This window comes from Acipenser ruthenus, chromosome 4 (assembly GCF_902713425.1).
Source record: "Acipenser ruthenus chromosome 4, fAciRut3.2 maternal haplotype, whole genome shotgun sequence".
NCBI classification, from domain to species: domain Eukaryota; kingdom Metazoa; phylum Chordata; class Actinopteri; order Acipenseriformes; family Acipenseridae; genus Acipenser; species Acipenser ruthenus.
This window is the reverse complement of record NC_081192.1, coordinates 54,411,860-54,428,242: the sequence shown is the minus strand read 5'-3', so window position 1 is coordinate 54,428,242 and position 16,383 is coordinate 54,411,860. Positions and strand designations below refer to the sequence as shown.

Sequence of the window (16,383 nt, the reverse complement as noted above, 5' to 3'; positions counted from 1 at the left end):
ACTTTTCCGGAAGGACTGTAGGCCAAAACCTGGTTGATGAAGTTTGTGGTCAGCACGACGTGTTTAAGCTGCAAGACTCTGCATTGTTTTTTCTTGAGTAAAGTAATGTCTCGGTGAGAAAACAGTATTTGGAAATTGGGAAACACTACAGATTACTATTTGTAAGAAATACAGCATTGTACTGCATGACTCTCAATATCATATTTACTACTTTTTAAATAGTCTGGTTTAGGTTTTATCTTCTAGAAATGCTTGGTTCTTTCAGAAAGGAGAATCCACAATTCATGCAGAATGACCATTTATTGATTTACACAAAAGAAAACAGATGTACAAATATGAACATTTGGCCCATGGCCTTGTCCATAGGAGCTTGTTAGCTGCCCCTACATTGGCAGAATATGTGATACCTAAAAAAAAGAATTTTTTACTAACTAACTATTGCCGGTGGACAGGATAAGTGGCTTTGGGCCAACTTCCCCCTAAGCAAGGCAACTGCAAGTTGGAGGCAGGGGAGAAGGAGGCCAAGCAATAAAAAAAACAAGAGGGGGTGGGTAGACAAATGGGGCTTTATAGGCTGATGATTTCTGTTATTGATTAACCCTTTGCCTAAACAGAATGACCACATATGGGCATGAATATAGTTTGGCAACCTTAAATCAGAACGCCTCCCCCAAAAAATATTGAAAAATGTATGATAAATAATATTTCTAAAAACTATTTCCAAGTTATATATATAAAAAAAACTTACAGCATATAGGTACTGCACAATTTTCCAAGGAATTCAAATCAGAAATGAAATATCTTGTACAGTTGCAGAGATACACAAGGTTTTACGATGCATGGTATTTTACGAAAAACAACCTCCGACATGGCAAAAACCGAGACTGGAAACAGTATTACCCAGTTTGTGATAAAAGTATATTTATTTGAGTATAGAGGTCACAAAAATAAAGAAATACCACACAAGATGTTGAGTAATTCAATTTTATATTAAAAAAGCAACTTAAAACTTGACAAAACTTTGATAGCAAAATTATTATTTTCAAAACTAGAATAAATAACACACACAGAAACAAAGAAAAAGTAAACTAATAATAATTATAATAAAATACATACCTACATAATAATAATGATATTATTATTATTATTATTATTATTATTATTATTATTATTATTATTAATAACTACTACTACAGCTAATTAATTACTTTCCATCATTTCATACACACACACACACATCTAAACAAAAAGTAATCTAATAATAAAATACATAGCATAATAATAGTAATAATAATGAATACAGCTAAGTAATGACTCTCCATCCTTTTACACACACGCACACACACACACAGAAACAAAGAAAACATAGAAAAAGTTCATTACTAAATATAAAGTACATAGCTTATAATAATAAAAATGGCCCGACAGCTAGTTAGGCATCAGATGCAGGTATTTAATTTTGCCTCCGTCCACTTCCTGAGGAGAAATGTTTTCAAAAAAGGAAAACAATAAATACATATATAATTAAAAATGATAATAAAAATAACAGATAACAAAAAAAATCATTCCAAACAGTTCTTTAAAAAAAAGCGGATATAAAGTTATATCTTTTTGAGATACAGAGTGGCATAAAAACAGCATTTTTTTTTTTTTTGGTAAATGATTAAGACGCTTTTTTATACACCTGTATCTAAAACAGTATAGCAAATTAAGGACCCACACTCAGCATACACATAGTCCTGGGGGTATAGATGTGCAACAGGGTATTAATATATTTTGGGGGGTCCTAGTTTTACAGAAATTCAACCCCAAAGATAACTATCTGACGTCGTGGCTAGGCAGAGGGATTTGCGACCGTTCCATTGCACTGAATAGGGAGACAGGGATTATATAGTTTAGCACACACGGGTCACATCTGTGTTTCTGTCTGGATTAAAATTGGTAATCAGTGATAATGTTTTTTGTGTCATTTAATTTAGGAAATGCGATTTTAATTTTCCCCTTCTCACTTTTGTCCGGAGTTCAATGATACCGTTCCATTCCACAAACAAATCTGTTCCTGTAGGTATTAAAACTGTTAACATCTCTGTGCTTTTAAATAAATAAAACGTGAAAAATGAAAGTGACACTGTGTATAGTGCTACTTATTATATAGTTAAGCTTAAATTAAACTGGTGGGGATGAAGCCTCTAGCATGTAGCTACAGCAATTGCAAGCAACGACACTGTTACAGTTTAGATTTCTTTCACATGTATGCAATGATGTCCACATTTAGCAAAGTTTAACAATAACAAAATGTTGGTTGACAACAAGACATAAATGATAACATGCTCCTGTTTACAGTTTTTAAAAGAAGATTCCGAAATGAAAATGATTTTGTAAAGACATGAATGCATTTTATATGTTTATTCCTACCTAAAATTACTTATTTGAAATGTCACTTGTGCTGAGTTAGAAAATAAACCTACTGCTCCATATCGCCAGATTTATATAGCACCATTTTAAAATTCAAACACGGAATTAATTATCCCTCATATTGTTTATTAGTTTATTAAAATGATGTGATATTGCACTTCTAGACATTGTGTGCATGTTTTATTTGTGTATATTTATTATATTTGTATATTATTTGTATATTAATATCTGTATTATATGTGTTGTATTATAGCATATTCTACATATCACCAGATTTATATAGTGCCATTTTAAAATTCAAACACGGAATTAATTATCCCCAATATTGTTTATTAGTTTATTCAAATGATATGATATTGCAATTAATACAGCACTTGCCAATTTCAAGCATGACAGACTTGTAATTGCTAGGAAAACATTTTAAACTCTGGCAATTGTGTTCCACAAAGGGAAGACCATCAGCCATGGTCACTATGTTGCCTGGGTGCGAAAAGATGAGCAATGGTTTCAGTGTAATGATACGCAATGCACACAGCGCATCAGACTGCCTAAAAACCTGCATGGTTATTACATGATCTTTCTAGAGAGAGTGGACAAAGCCATACAACACGAAGAATAACTGACTTCAGCACTACTGTTCAAATTTGTCCCCACCTTTCCAGCCTCAGGTACAGTCGTTGCTGGCCCCACCTCTCTAGCCTCAGGGGCAGGGATTAACATTTTTCACATTTTGATTTGGCTTCAATAAATCTGGCTTTAAAAAAAAAAAACAAAAAAAAAAAACTTTACATACTTGGTGCGTGTCCCTTTCTTCTGTGCTATTTAGTGTCTCAAGTTATGTTTTCACCACTGCATTATGTGGCAGATGTGTATATGTGAATTCCTTGTATTCAGAAATGTGGACTTGATGTTCAGGTATGTAGTGATGAGTATTAGATTTTTGTAAAGGAGTCACTGAAAACAAATGGGACATGAAATATGTCAGACCCTACATGTATGTTAATACTTTCCATTACAGTTAGTACTGTATTGTATACTGTTGATACATGTATGGTTTGGTACACAAAGCAGTGTTTTATGTCTCTTGTAAGTATAACATTCACGCGTTACAATTAGGCTTGTAATGATAATGATAATAATCAAATTATTTATCGATTGGGACTTCACGATAACAAATCGATAATATTTTAATGAAATCGAATATTCCATGAAATTAAAAACGTGTCTTGTATATATTAACTTACTGTCAAGAACGTAATTTGTGGGGGGCTCCCAAGTGGCGCATCCAGTAAAAGCACTCGCTAGAGTGCAGGATGCGCTCTATAGCCTGGACGTCACCGGTTCGAGTCCAGGCTATTCCACAGCCGACTGTGGACGGGAGCTCCAGGGGGCGGCGCTCAATTGGCCGAGCGTTGTCCGGGGGGGGGGGGGGAGGGAGGGTTAGGTCGGCCAGGGTGTCCTCGGCTCACCACGCACCAGCGACCCCTGTAGTCTGGCCGGGCACCTGCGGGCTTGCCTGTAAGCTGCCCAGAGCTGCGTTGTCCTCTGACGCTGTAGCTCTGAGGTGGCTGCACAGTGAGTCTGCAGAGTGTAAAGAAGCGGGCAGCTGACGGCATACGTTTCGGAGGACAGCGTGTGTTCATCTTCGCCCCTCCCGAGTCAGCGCAGAGGTGGTAGCGGTGAGCTGAGCCTAAAAAAAAATGTTCACCTACTTAACAATATCAGTTGAGATCTCCTAGGATACTAAACCCGCCCCAGATGCCCATGTTTACCAATCAGTGAGTAGATCCCAGAGTGGTTATTGGCTTCTGTTAAGTGTCAGTCAATAAATCCTGTCCAGTTTTCTTTTTTAAATTGAAACAAGCTTATAACCACATCAGGAACTTGGACCACAGTTGCCAAGTCCGCTTATAGTAAGGTTGGAATTTGCATAAACACCCACTCTAACATGGGTTGCGCTTGTTTTGGGCTTGTTGTGAAAGGCAGTGCCGCTTTTTTTTCTTGTGAGACTTGGCAACACTGATCTGAACCGATACACATAACTTAATTGGATTTAAGTGCAGGTTAAAAATACACAAAATGGACAGTTTGCACGGTCCGTGTCACGTTTTTCATGGCCGTGAAATAGGTAGGGCCTTAGTAATGTACTGTATAAGTGTAAGCTAATCCACGTGGGCGAAACACTTCTCTGAGCACGCCAGTATGTGACGCATTTTTGGTTGTGACGTGGTATGTAGATTGATTAGGCCCATACATGTATGGAAGATATTCTACATATCTTGGTTGCGATGTGGGCAGTAAGTCAATTAATAATAAACCCACATACATGTATGAAAGAGATATTATACATATTCAGGTATGGAGACTCCAAATAAAATTATCAACTTGAGTCGCTGTTGAAAGTTCTGTTGCAGGAAAGTGCAGGCTACCTGTAATGCACTGTTTGGAAAAATGACGATATAGTTGTATTCACTGAAGATAATGCAAATCTAAGTGGGTATGCAAAGTCATGTAAAGTTTTGATTAAAATATGACAGCAAAAAGTGAAATGCATCTCTGCAGCCGCGGCACACTGGAAGAGACTGCTGCTTCCGCTAGCAGAAGCTGGGCCACATAATCCATGAATTGTAACATTTTAAAAAAAGAGAGATTTAATTATTTCCATGTGAATAGGCCATAATGTTTGGACAGTGGAGTTGATTTATTTTATTTTTTTTCTTTTTCTTAATTTACCGTTATGTTTACACTGGAAATTTGTCAGATTTTACACAAAACAAGGCATTAAAGGCTAGTGACAGCAGGAATAAGAAAATTGGAGAGTGCTATATTTAAATGACAATGTATTTATGAAACATGTCTTAAAACACCAGGATTTGTTTGAATGTGTTTTTTATACCATGCTCTATAAAAAGAGGACTTTATTGTTCCTTTAAACTGTTACTGTGAGGGAATTATTATTATTATTATTATTTTAAAAGCATTTTAACTCGATAATGATCGATAATCGTCCTTAGAATTTGCACGATAATCGATGTCAACTTCAGGGTTCGATTTACAACACTAATTACAGTCCACCTCTTGTTTATGTACTTCATTGAGCACCGTTAAATCTTTACAACGGTGAACTGCAGAAATCTGCAATTGTAACCCAAACTTTTTAAAGCCATAATTGGCTTCCAGCATAACAGTATATTAGCAAGTATTCATAGTCAATTGTCTGTAAAGTTTAAAAGAAGAATGGTTAATCAATGTGCAAACATACACATACTGCAGAAAATGTGGTGACTCCTTTTGCCACGTGAAACAGTGCAGTTAATACAAGAAAGCCAATGTTGCAGATTCCAGATACAGAAAATATTGTTTGTATGAATATTGCTGCCAGCGTTTGGAGAAATATGGCTCGTTTAACATTAGTTCCAGTAATTCATGGAAGGTCCCTAATATATTTCTATAGCACTACTGTATTCTGAGTTTATTGGTTTTACTTAGAACATTGGTTAAATAATTAGGAATGCTAATGCAGTTACTGAACATGTTACCAATCACAAGGACTATGATTTCCCAGTGTTATGTCCGTATGGCCAGTCTTCGGGGAGAATTTGTCATGTGATGTCACTGATGATGTCATATGTGATGTCAAGTGTAACGGGAAACCTACACATAAGGGTGCAGAGTTAAGGTTGCGTGGCTACCTTAACTTGCAGTTTCCTAAACTTTTGGACTTTTGCAACCAAACCTTAGTTTTCGCTATTGAATAATATTATACTGTATGTCCCACCCACCCTAGCCCTTAACCAATTGTATTGAGACATGCCCCGTAGTCATGGCACACAAAAACACTACACAAAAAAAAACAAAAAACAAGATTGGTGATTGGATGGCCGAGATATGACATGAAAGGTCATTGATCATATATGATCGATTTTAAAGCACTGGCAGCATAGGGTTAATGGGTGGATTCTCCTATCCAGAAAGACAACAAGTTTCCAAAGAAAAAAGAAACAATTGAATGACAGATTTATTTGTACTACAGATGCAAGTCTGTTATGATCATTTTTTGTTTGTTTGTTTGTTTTTTCAGCTATTTTTGTTGTCCAGTTGGCATTTAGTAAAACCGAAATGAAAGTTTAAAACCAAAAAAAACAAACTGCATTTGTGTAGCTAAGGGAACAGGATATACCATTATTAAACACATGTTGTTTATTTTATTTATTTTTTTACCTGACGCATAAGCTAAATACAGTGTTAGTGCATCAGTCATACCAATGTATTATACAGTTAGCAAAATGTAGAAAGAATAAAATAATATATTAAGAGACGAACTGCAGATCATGGTTTTTGAAATTGCAGTTATTTAATCAACATGTTGGCTTTAAAGTGACTGAGCTGTTTGGCAGCATTTTAAAATGAGGAAACACTTCTAATTTAAAATGTCATAGATTTCTTGTTTAGTGTGCTGGTTTTATTCTAGCCGTTACTATGACAAACCAAACTCATTTCAATGCATGCACAGTAAATTAAGCTACCTTGATCAAAATAACCGGATCTGCTCACATAAGCATCTAATTTAAAGCAGCTTCCAGATATTTGTCCACACTATCTATCCCTTTCATTTTTTTTGCAGCTTCGCCCAATTTACTGCTTTTCCAGTTTCAGAACGGTTTGGGACCCGAACTGTCATTTTATTTGCTTTCAATACTTTTGTATTGGTTGTTTTAGTCAGTTTAGCATTGTTATTTAATGTTTTATTAGGTCTACACAGAGTAATTTAACAGCCAGGACAGACTCAGCAAATTTTATTTTTTTAACTTCTAGCTTTAGCTTTTCACTTCTTAGGATGCATTTTTTTAACAAAAGGTTGAGGTTAGGGTATGCGGGCCAAGTGTTTGCGAATGCCTGCTCCTGTAGGACTAGCACCAGCACCTTTCATCAACAAACTTGAGCACCCAGACCTAAGTATGAAGCTGCGGTTATCCCTACTGAGAGCAGTCAGAATCAATCAGGTAAGTCTTGTCATAACTGTTGATTTATGTTACCATATTAAAATTAAGGGATGTTAATCGACACTGTCTACATCTAGCAAAAATTCGGTTACAGTTTCGGTTCATTTTTATCTTTTGTCTGTATTGTTGTGTTTGGAATTTTATGAAAATGCCGGTTTTGGTTTGGTTTCGGTTTGGGAAAATCATAAGTGTTACATCCCTAATTTTAGACATATATTTAATCAGTTGTTGATAATGTGTAGGGCTCTGTGTCTGAGCTTGTTCTGTGGAGGTTGGAGGGATGTGTAATAGATGTCTGCCATGTGGCAGCTGTCTCCACAGCTCTGCTTGTCTGGCAGTGGTTAAACTTGTCAAGCTCGCTCTCTCTCGCTCGCTCGCTTGCTCTCTCTCTCTCTCTCTCTCTCTCTCTCTCTCTCTCTCTCTCTCTCATCTTTCTGTCTCTTTCTTTCTCCCCTCTCTCTCTCTTTCTCTCTCTCTCATCTTTCTGTCTCTCTCATCTTTCTGTCTCTTTCTTTCTCCTCTCTCTCTCTCTCTCTCTCTCTCTCTCTCTCTCTCTCTCTCTCTCTCGGCACTGGACTGATCTACAGTAGGCAAGCCTTGTTTGAAATCCTGTAATTAAGCAAGTCAAGCAGAGCTCTTATCGGCCTCTGCATGTTGTCAGTGCTACAAGACAGAATGCTTGTTATTAAAATACACTTGTTGACACTTTCCAGGTAGGCTAACTGAGCAGTGGGTACAATGTTCACTTTAGTACAGGAGTTGTCTTGACACCACTGTTCAGACAGTGTAAAACTTGTCACCCTGGAAATGAGTAAAACAATGTGGAAGCGTGGTCATTAATATACTGAAGCAGGTTTCGCTATTAGATTATCAAACACTAATGCTACTGTAAGGGTCAAACAGTAAGGTAATACAAGAAGAAAGTGTTTATTTTGACAGCATGATAACGTGGTGTTTATCTCGAAGTGATGTTTTTTTAACCGTTGGCAAGTATAGTACACCTTTGATTGTTTTATATTAGCAGGATCCATCAACAGTATATTAAACTTTTTTTTTAACTACAGTTAAACGAGTGTGACGCATATCTGATTATTTCATTTTGGCCCATTCCAACCCTTGTCTGTTTTTCAGGGAACACAAAAAAGATACAATGTCAAAAATACATAGCTGAAAGGACTGTGTTTTAAAATAAGTAAGCTCCCATTTAGATGTACTATAGTTGGTGTTGTTGGTACAGTACTGTGTTTAACATTTTATTTTAATTCAGAACAATATAATTCTGAAAATATCACTTGCCAAAACTGAAATGACAGATGGACTGTAATATAGTACATACTTTGTAGCAGTATGTAAAATTCCCCATTAACAACCCAACAGCAAAATTAAATTGAAATGTTACCAATGCACAGAACTGCTTAAAACTTAAAAGGCATTGCAATTTAGCAAAAGATTAAAAAAAAAAAAAGTTTCCAGAATTAACAGTATCCAAAGTCAGGATTAAAAATTGCAGAATATAGTGCTCGAGAAGACCCTAATGTCTGAGTTCACTTGCAAATGAAAATGCACAAAAGCAACAATAAATCACGAAATACTGGTCAGATTAACCTTAACCCTAAAACTGTTTAACGATTAACTGTTTTACATTACTGTAGCTTGTCTCGTTCACTTTGTTTTTTGGCTGCATTTTCGTCACATGAAATTGGAGGAAGTGCTGTATAACTGCACAATAAAAACAGAAAAAAAAATGCGGGCTATGACGGATAATCAATCATTGAATAAACTGTAACATTAAAGAGATGGGCTTTGTATCAGAAAATCACGTGTGACGGGTAAGTGCATTCATCTGTTTATCTATATATATATATATATATATATATATATATATATATATATATATATATATATAGATATAGATATATAAATAATGGGAATTGATTTGTTTCTAAATACAAGAATGGTAAAATGCGACTGACGTGTATCTAAGTGTCATATATCCGAGTGCTGACTGTTATAAAAATGCTTTTAGGCAAGTGGACAGGCCTTGAATCAGTTGCCTAGATCTGTGTGCAGAGCCAACTAAAAAGTAAAAATACATGAACATGTGATTGCTGTTGGGCGCTGGAGATAACTGAGCCTTCCTCTCTACTGCAAGGTTTCATTGTTTCCCTGATTGGTTTTACATGGACATGTTAACTAAGGGGACCACTGGAGTGATGGCTTGTAGCAGATGCAGCTCTCAAAGGACTAAGGAGCTTCCCATAGCAAGTATTCCATATGCAGTTCAATACAATACGTAACAGAGCTGCTCTTGTCTGAACAAGGTCACACCCTGGGCAGGCCAAATTATCCTGGATGATGCTGGCTTTTCTTGGTCATTTTCTTTTCCGCAAGAGCATCCCCTAATTATCCACCAATCAGAGGAGCTACTGAAGACGAGCTTATGAGAGAATAAAATCCTAGGCTAATCTTCTGAACCGTTTGCTGAGCTACCATAATTCTGCTTTCGTGATGGAGAAAATACTATACGAGACACAGCTGTTACTGTACCTGATTAATACTGCAGTTCTTCTTATTTATTATGTATCACTACGTTTGTTTTAATGTATTTGTTAACACTAAATCTTACTTCTAAATTGTATGCGATTTAAAAAAATTAAGGTGCAGCAGAGTGCTCCTCATATGCAATGGTTTTTCTCTAAAAATGAAACATATTGTTCACTAATCAAGTAGATGCAAAACAAATCTACTATTCATTCATTTGTATGTTTCAACAGATGTTTGAAATAAATTCTAAGGTAGTTTTACAATTCATGCAGTAGCATGTCTCTGTTGGTCATTTGAGGTTTGATTTTTGATAGTGTGTAGCTCCCACAAACAGAATCTGGACTGTGTTCATAGCAGTGTCCGTATTTATTTGCAAAAACGCTCCACTTAGTTTTGTAGTTTTGCGGGTGGATTTGTGATTACGACTTTTGGGACCATCCTTTTCTTGCACAGAAATATCTGCTACAACCATCCACTGTGCTCAGTTGTACGAAAGACACACGCGTAGAATCAAATGTGGTGTTTTAGAAGCAGCATAAAATGGTGACCTGGATCCTATTTCCTGTAATCCAAGGCTGCCTATACTGAACATAAGAACATAAGAAAGGTTACAAACGAGAGGAGGCCATTTGGCCCATCTTGCTTGTTTGGTTGTTAGTAGCTTATTGATCCTAGAATCTCATCAAGCAACTTCTTGAAGGATCCCAGGGTGTCAGCTTCAACAACAGTTGGTTCCAGACTCCCACAATTCTCTGTGTAAAAAAAGTGCCTCCTATTTTCTGTTTTGAATGCCCCTTATTTAATCTCCATTTGTGACCCCTGGTCCTTGTTTCTTTTTTTCAGATCGAAAAAGTCCCCTGGGTCGACATTGTCAATAGAATTTTGAATGCTTGAATCATATAAAGTCTTGCTGTGTGTGTTGCACACACTGTATTGTTAGTCATGATTTTAAAAAAGTTTTGTTTCTGCACTTGAAGTGTATTTTTGGTTATTGCTTTCAGTTTAAACTTGGCCTTGTGAGAAAACACAAAGTCATATGTTTGGAGATTTGCTTGTCAGGTTTTAGCCAAAAGGAGGAAGTAGATTCAGCAAATGCCTTCCTGTTCAGAGCAAACGGGAAGCAGCAATTAGCATGTGTATTACAGTTCAAATCTTAAATAACCCAGTCCGTGTTGTGAGGCAAGCTACCCAGAGATGTTTTAATATACAGTATCTCATTTACGTGTCACGGTCATATAGATGGATAACAGTAACCCAGGAATAATACAATAGCAGGGAATTTAATTGTCCATTTCTTAAAGAAGTTCATCCCCCGTCCCTCATTGAGGATTAGGAACCAGGGCATCCTGGGTTCACATCTGTAAGACTGTAAAATTGTTTGTCCTTTAGCTTCACTTTAATAATAATCATAATAATAACTTTAATTTTGATGTAGCACTCTCCACACCAAGTGTCTCAGGGTGCTGCACACTATGAAAAAACAAAATCAGGAACATAGTAATAACAATAAAACAAAACAAACAATAAACAGTCAATTCAAAAATACATTTAAAACAGGTCAAATGCAAATAAAAAACAATTCCTAAGATTATAAAAACTATAATTACAAAAACATTAAAAGAACAAGTCCACAGGATCACTGTAAAAAAGCTGCCGAGAACAAATGTGTCTTAAGAGTGGATTTAAAATTCAACACTGGAGTCTTGAATGCAGCCGGGCAGAGTGTTCCAGAGAGAAGGGGCAACACAGCTAAAACTACACCCACAGGGGGCAACACATCTTGGAACCAAAGGCTTTGACGATCTAAGCTGTCTTCCAGGGATGTAAGGGCTGCGGAGGTCCATGATGTAACTAGGACCCTGACCATGCAAAGCCTTGTATGTCTACAACAGAATCTTGAAGGCAACATGAGAATGAACAGGAAGCCAATGCAAGCGCATAAGGACCAGGGTTATATGTTCTGTATGCCTAGTGCCTGTCAAGACCCTTGCTGCTGAATTTTGCACCATCTGACGATTCAGAGAACAAGTAGGAAGACCAGCAAAAATAGCATTGTAGTAATCCAAGTGAGGGGTTACAAAGGCATGCACAAGGATCTCTACATCCCTGGGAGACAGAAAATGACAAACTGGAAATTTTCTTTAGGTGATAAAACCCTGCCTTAACCACAGTAGAAATATGTTTTTCAAATGATAGCCTAGGTCTGGCTGGACACCTAAACTGCGGACACCCGAAGAGGCGCCAACAGTGAAATCACCAAAAGAGCAAGAACACCTAGGAAAAGAACAGAGCTGGGTTTTAGATCCCATTACCAACAGCTCATTAAGTTACAGTACAGTTGGTGCCACCTAAACTGGATACTGATAATGTGGGTTTCTGCTTAAATGGGGTACAACTCTGGGAGACGATTCTTCCCAATGCTATTTGTCATTTAATTGATATGTCAGTTCGTTTAATTGGGATACAGTGTTTTCAAATGATGATCGCTTTTCAGAGCAAGACATGTTTGTATAGCACAGTGCAGTGAGTGCGTGATTATGCTGTGTTTTGCGTAAACCACGTTGAACTCTTGAAGGAGCCGAGTCTCCTGTGGGCTCGCGGGTTGCTGTTGCAAAGAAAGTTGGCGTGTCAATATCGCAGGTCCCTCACCCTATGATAAGATGTGATTTTTATTCTTTTTCATTTCATGAAGAAATAAAAAAAACAGTTATTTCATTTTTTTTTTTCATTTCACCAAAAAATGGACTTGTATTTTAAATTACGTATTTAACATTTAATCATAGTGTCATGTCATTCTTTTTCTTTACATTTAAAAAAAGTGTGACTAAGATTGTCTCAAATTCTTTAATTTAATTGGGACAGCCTCTTATTCTGGATATTCTTACTTCTCCCGAGGCGTCCCAATAAAGCAGCGCCGACCTGTATTTTCTTTAGGCAGTCAAATTTGACTGCATACAAACTTTCCCATTGAAGACTTAGCATTTTCGAACCAGTTACCACAGTATTTGCTATTGCCATTTTTTATTGGTACTGTATGGTTGCTGTAGCAAATGTATATAGGTTTAACTGACCAGCATTTTGTATATGCTACTGTATTAAGTGTTGCAAAAATAATAAAGTAGAACCCTGCAGTATTGGAGATAATTAATGATATGAAATGTAAATGACATCTAGACATGGTAATTGATAGTTTTTTTTTTTTTTTTAACTCACTGTAGAAGTCTTTGGTTTGATTGCAGAGAGAACTGAAGGTTGTTTACTGCCAGACAACTGTATGTTGGATTGCGTGAGAAATGTTTCCTGTGGGTCGCAGCCCTTGTTGGACAGGTGTCTGCATCATAAAACACCATCATCAGTTGAAGCATCACCAGTAGACACTTTGCCCACTGTCTCACAGATAGCTGCTACTGTTTCAGTCTTTATTCCCCCTTTTTTTCCTTTCTTAATTCAGTAATGGAAAGTGCAGCTGAAGCCAAGGCAGATGCCGAGGTTACACCCTCTACGGTCGTGGCTGGTGATTCCACAAACCAGAAAGAAAGTCTTGCTACAGCACTGGCAGAAAAGGACAATGGAGGTAAAGCTCGAGGCACATATAGAAGTGACGTTGTGTGCCATATGTGTAAAGCAAGTGCAGGTTAATAAAAATGTATTAGCACCGCTATACACGTAATGGCTTATGCTTCATCAGTACAGTCCTGTGTACAGTATCATTTTTATTTTTACTCTTTTGAAATAATTAAAAATGTGTGGAGAGGTCCTCAAAGATGATTTTCTTTAGGCTTCTATTAAAATTAAAGAGAGACCCTCATTGTTTTTATTCAGTTGAATAAAATGTACATTACAGTTGGAGGAAATTCCGATTTTTTGATTTAAAAGGGAATGTTTTACAGACCGTGTGCTTTAAAAATGACAGCACCAGTCAGGTACTAATTTGCAGTTTCAGCTTTGCATAGATTGTGATATTCCTTTGCTCTCAATTTTTTTTTAATGTTAAATTTCCTTTATTTGTTTTCTGTTTGTGTGGTCCAGAGATTGAGTTCTGTTTTTAAATTGATAAACTGATGTAGAAGACGCAGCATGTCTTTAAAAATTTAAATTATTAAAAAAATATTGCAAAAGAGCTTTAAATAAATAAATAAAATGGAAACAATAACATCCAGGTTTTATTTAAAATCATTTATAACCATTAAACACTCAATTGTAAAAAATACCAAATAAACTTGGACAATTCTTTGACAAACATTTCAACTAGAAAGTTTTGTTATTTAATTGCTAAACAGATGCAATGTTCTGTATTGCTTTGTTATGCAAGCTTCCGCTAGTGAAAAAAGTGATTCTCAACAGGTAAGAACTGCAAATCTCTTTCCCCAGCCGATGAAAATGGACTTGGACCCAACAGTTCCGATGGTGTGGACCTGTCCTCCATCAATGCCATGATGTCAACTGTAATGGGTGTGGGAAAGATCGATGGCAACAGCAATAACTCGCCACTGAAAACACCAACAAAATCTCCTGGGCCAAACCGCACTGGCAGACGGAACCAGGTACAGAAGCTTGTAGGAATTAAAAACGTATTTATTTAATTTTTTTTTTAAATAATTATTTAATTAGGAGAAAGGCACAAAATGTATGCAGTATGTGAAGATGTCTCAAGATTCAAGTATTCTACAAAGAGACGACCTACTGCTTGTTCTTTTACTAAGAGAATATCAGTATACAAATACACTTTTTTTTGCTGAAATCTGCACATTATACTAGCCTGTTACCGATCAAAATGTTCAATGCGTATAGCCACTTATTTGTGATATGTACAGTACACAGCACATGGTTCTTGCTCACTCCAGCCTCACAAAAGTGGTACAAAATTTACTTAAATCAAGTTTTGTTTAAAATATTTCCACAGTGCATTCAGTCGACATGGAAATACCGGATTCTGTCGAGTCAACGCCCAGGGGATGTTCCCCTCGGGTATTATTTATGCATGGTTAAAAAACAGAAATTACTCTGCAGAATCCAGTACTTTTGAGGCATGGAGAGGGCAATGGCCCATTTCCTTTACAGAATGTTTTTTTTCAAATAAATCAATGAAAAAAAAGTTGATATCTGCTTGAGCCATAAATTAAACTATTATGGCAAAGAAAAGGTAATATCTAAACATTAAAGAGTAAGTAGTGGAGTTCTGAAAAATACACAGTTCCACATCCCCACATGTTGCTACAACTGTTTAAATAATGTACTTGTAATTTTTCTTTTCATTGTTAACATCCTGAGCTTTTTACACTTAGAAGTTTTTAAAGTCTGTTTCAAAGCTGTTTTCAAAATGTCTGCTCTAGTGCACTAATAATGTAAGGGTTGTTGTCCAAATTGTCAAACAGGTAACACAGCAATAATGATCCATGATGTGGTACGAAACAGAAAAGCCAGAGCATGTGTTATGTTTTTTTTTTTTTTTTATCACTCTTACTGCAGTGATTTAGAGGACAGATCTGAAACCCCAGTGCACTCGAGTGACCATTTTGAAAAGAGAAACTTACTTTTAAAGTTAGAAGTTGTGAAAGTTGTCAGGAAGTTAACAATGAAAGAAAAAATACAGGCACGTTATTTAAACAGTTGCAGCAACATGTGGGGGCATATAACACTATCTTACTCTTGAAAATAAACATGAAGGTGTTAGGAAACTGAAGCGGATAGCAGTACAAGTGTCTTTTAAAAGTTATTCATTTTGGTAAATTATTATTGTGAGAATTGTGCTGCAAACATTATAATAATAATTGTTAAATAAGACTGCGTCTGACTTTTATGCCTCAACCTTTAGCATTGTTCAACCTGTAACAGTTGCCACTTTATTTGGTTGACCAGGATCGTGGTATGTACTGCACAGTGTGCTGGTATGGGAGTAGGTCTAGTTAATGATCAGCTCTAAAGTCAATATTAGCTCGATCAGACTGAGCCCTCTGGTGTACACTGATCTGTGTTTTCAAGGTGAAACAGTAACCAGACTCAATTAAGTTCATGCCTGAACCAAAAGGCAGGTGGCCATTGATGACAGGCTTGGCTAATTTAAAAGAAGCAGATATAGCAACAAGTACTTCTGTTCTCTACTCAGCATGGCCACATTATCTGATTGATGGTTGAGGTGAGAGGAATGCACTGTACAGCTATGGCCAAAAGTTTTGCATCACCTAGAATTTTAGGATTGAGACATAATTAAAAAAGAAAAAAAAACAAAAAACTACATGAACATAATTTTGATCTTTTTAACATCATGTAATCAAAATGATATTGCAGAAGTCCACAGCATGTGGTATAGAGATATTTGTAATACTGGCACTCTTAGTATCACTGATGACATAAGATAGTACTTATGATGTGCATCACTGTGTTTATACTGAGCCTGCACATCTTTTTTGATGCCACAGTT

At 36.5% G+C, this 16,383-nt stretch overlaps 1 protein-coding gene across 5 annotated transcripts in view; it reads left to right on the top strand.

Annotated features, from left to right (window-relative positions):
• LOC117400325 (ras-responsive element-binding protein 1-like) overlaps window positions 1-16,383 on the top strand; it is an 80,610-nt gene that overhangs the window by 18,949 nt on the left and 45,278 nt on the right. For 4 of the 5 annotated variants that reach the window (XM_059022554.1, XM_059022553.1, XM_059022556.1 and 1 more), the window contains exons 2-3: window positions 13,414-13,536; window positions 14,307-14,506. In XM_059022554.1, coding sequence (XP_058878537.1) covers window positions 13,416-13,536; window positions 14,307-14,506 — 321 coding nt within the window. In that variant the 5' untranslated portion in view covers window positions 13,414-13,415. The remainder of the gene's footprint in view (window positions 1-13,413; window positions 13,537-14,306; window positions 14,507-16,383) is intronic. The other variant, XM_034000118.3, reaches the window with a different exon arrangement.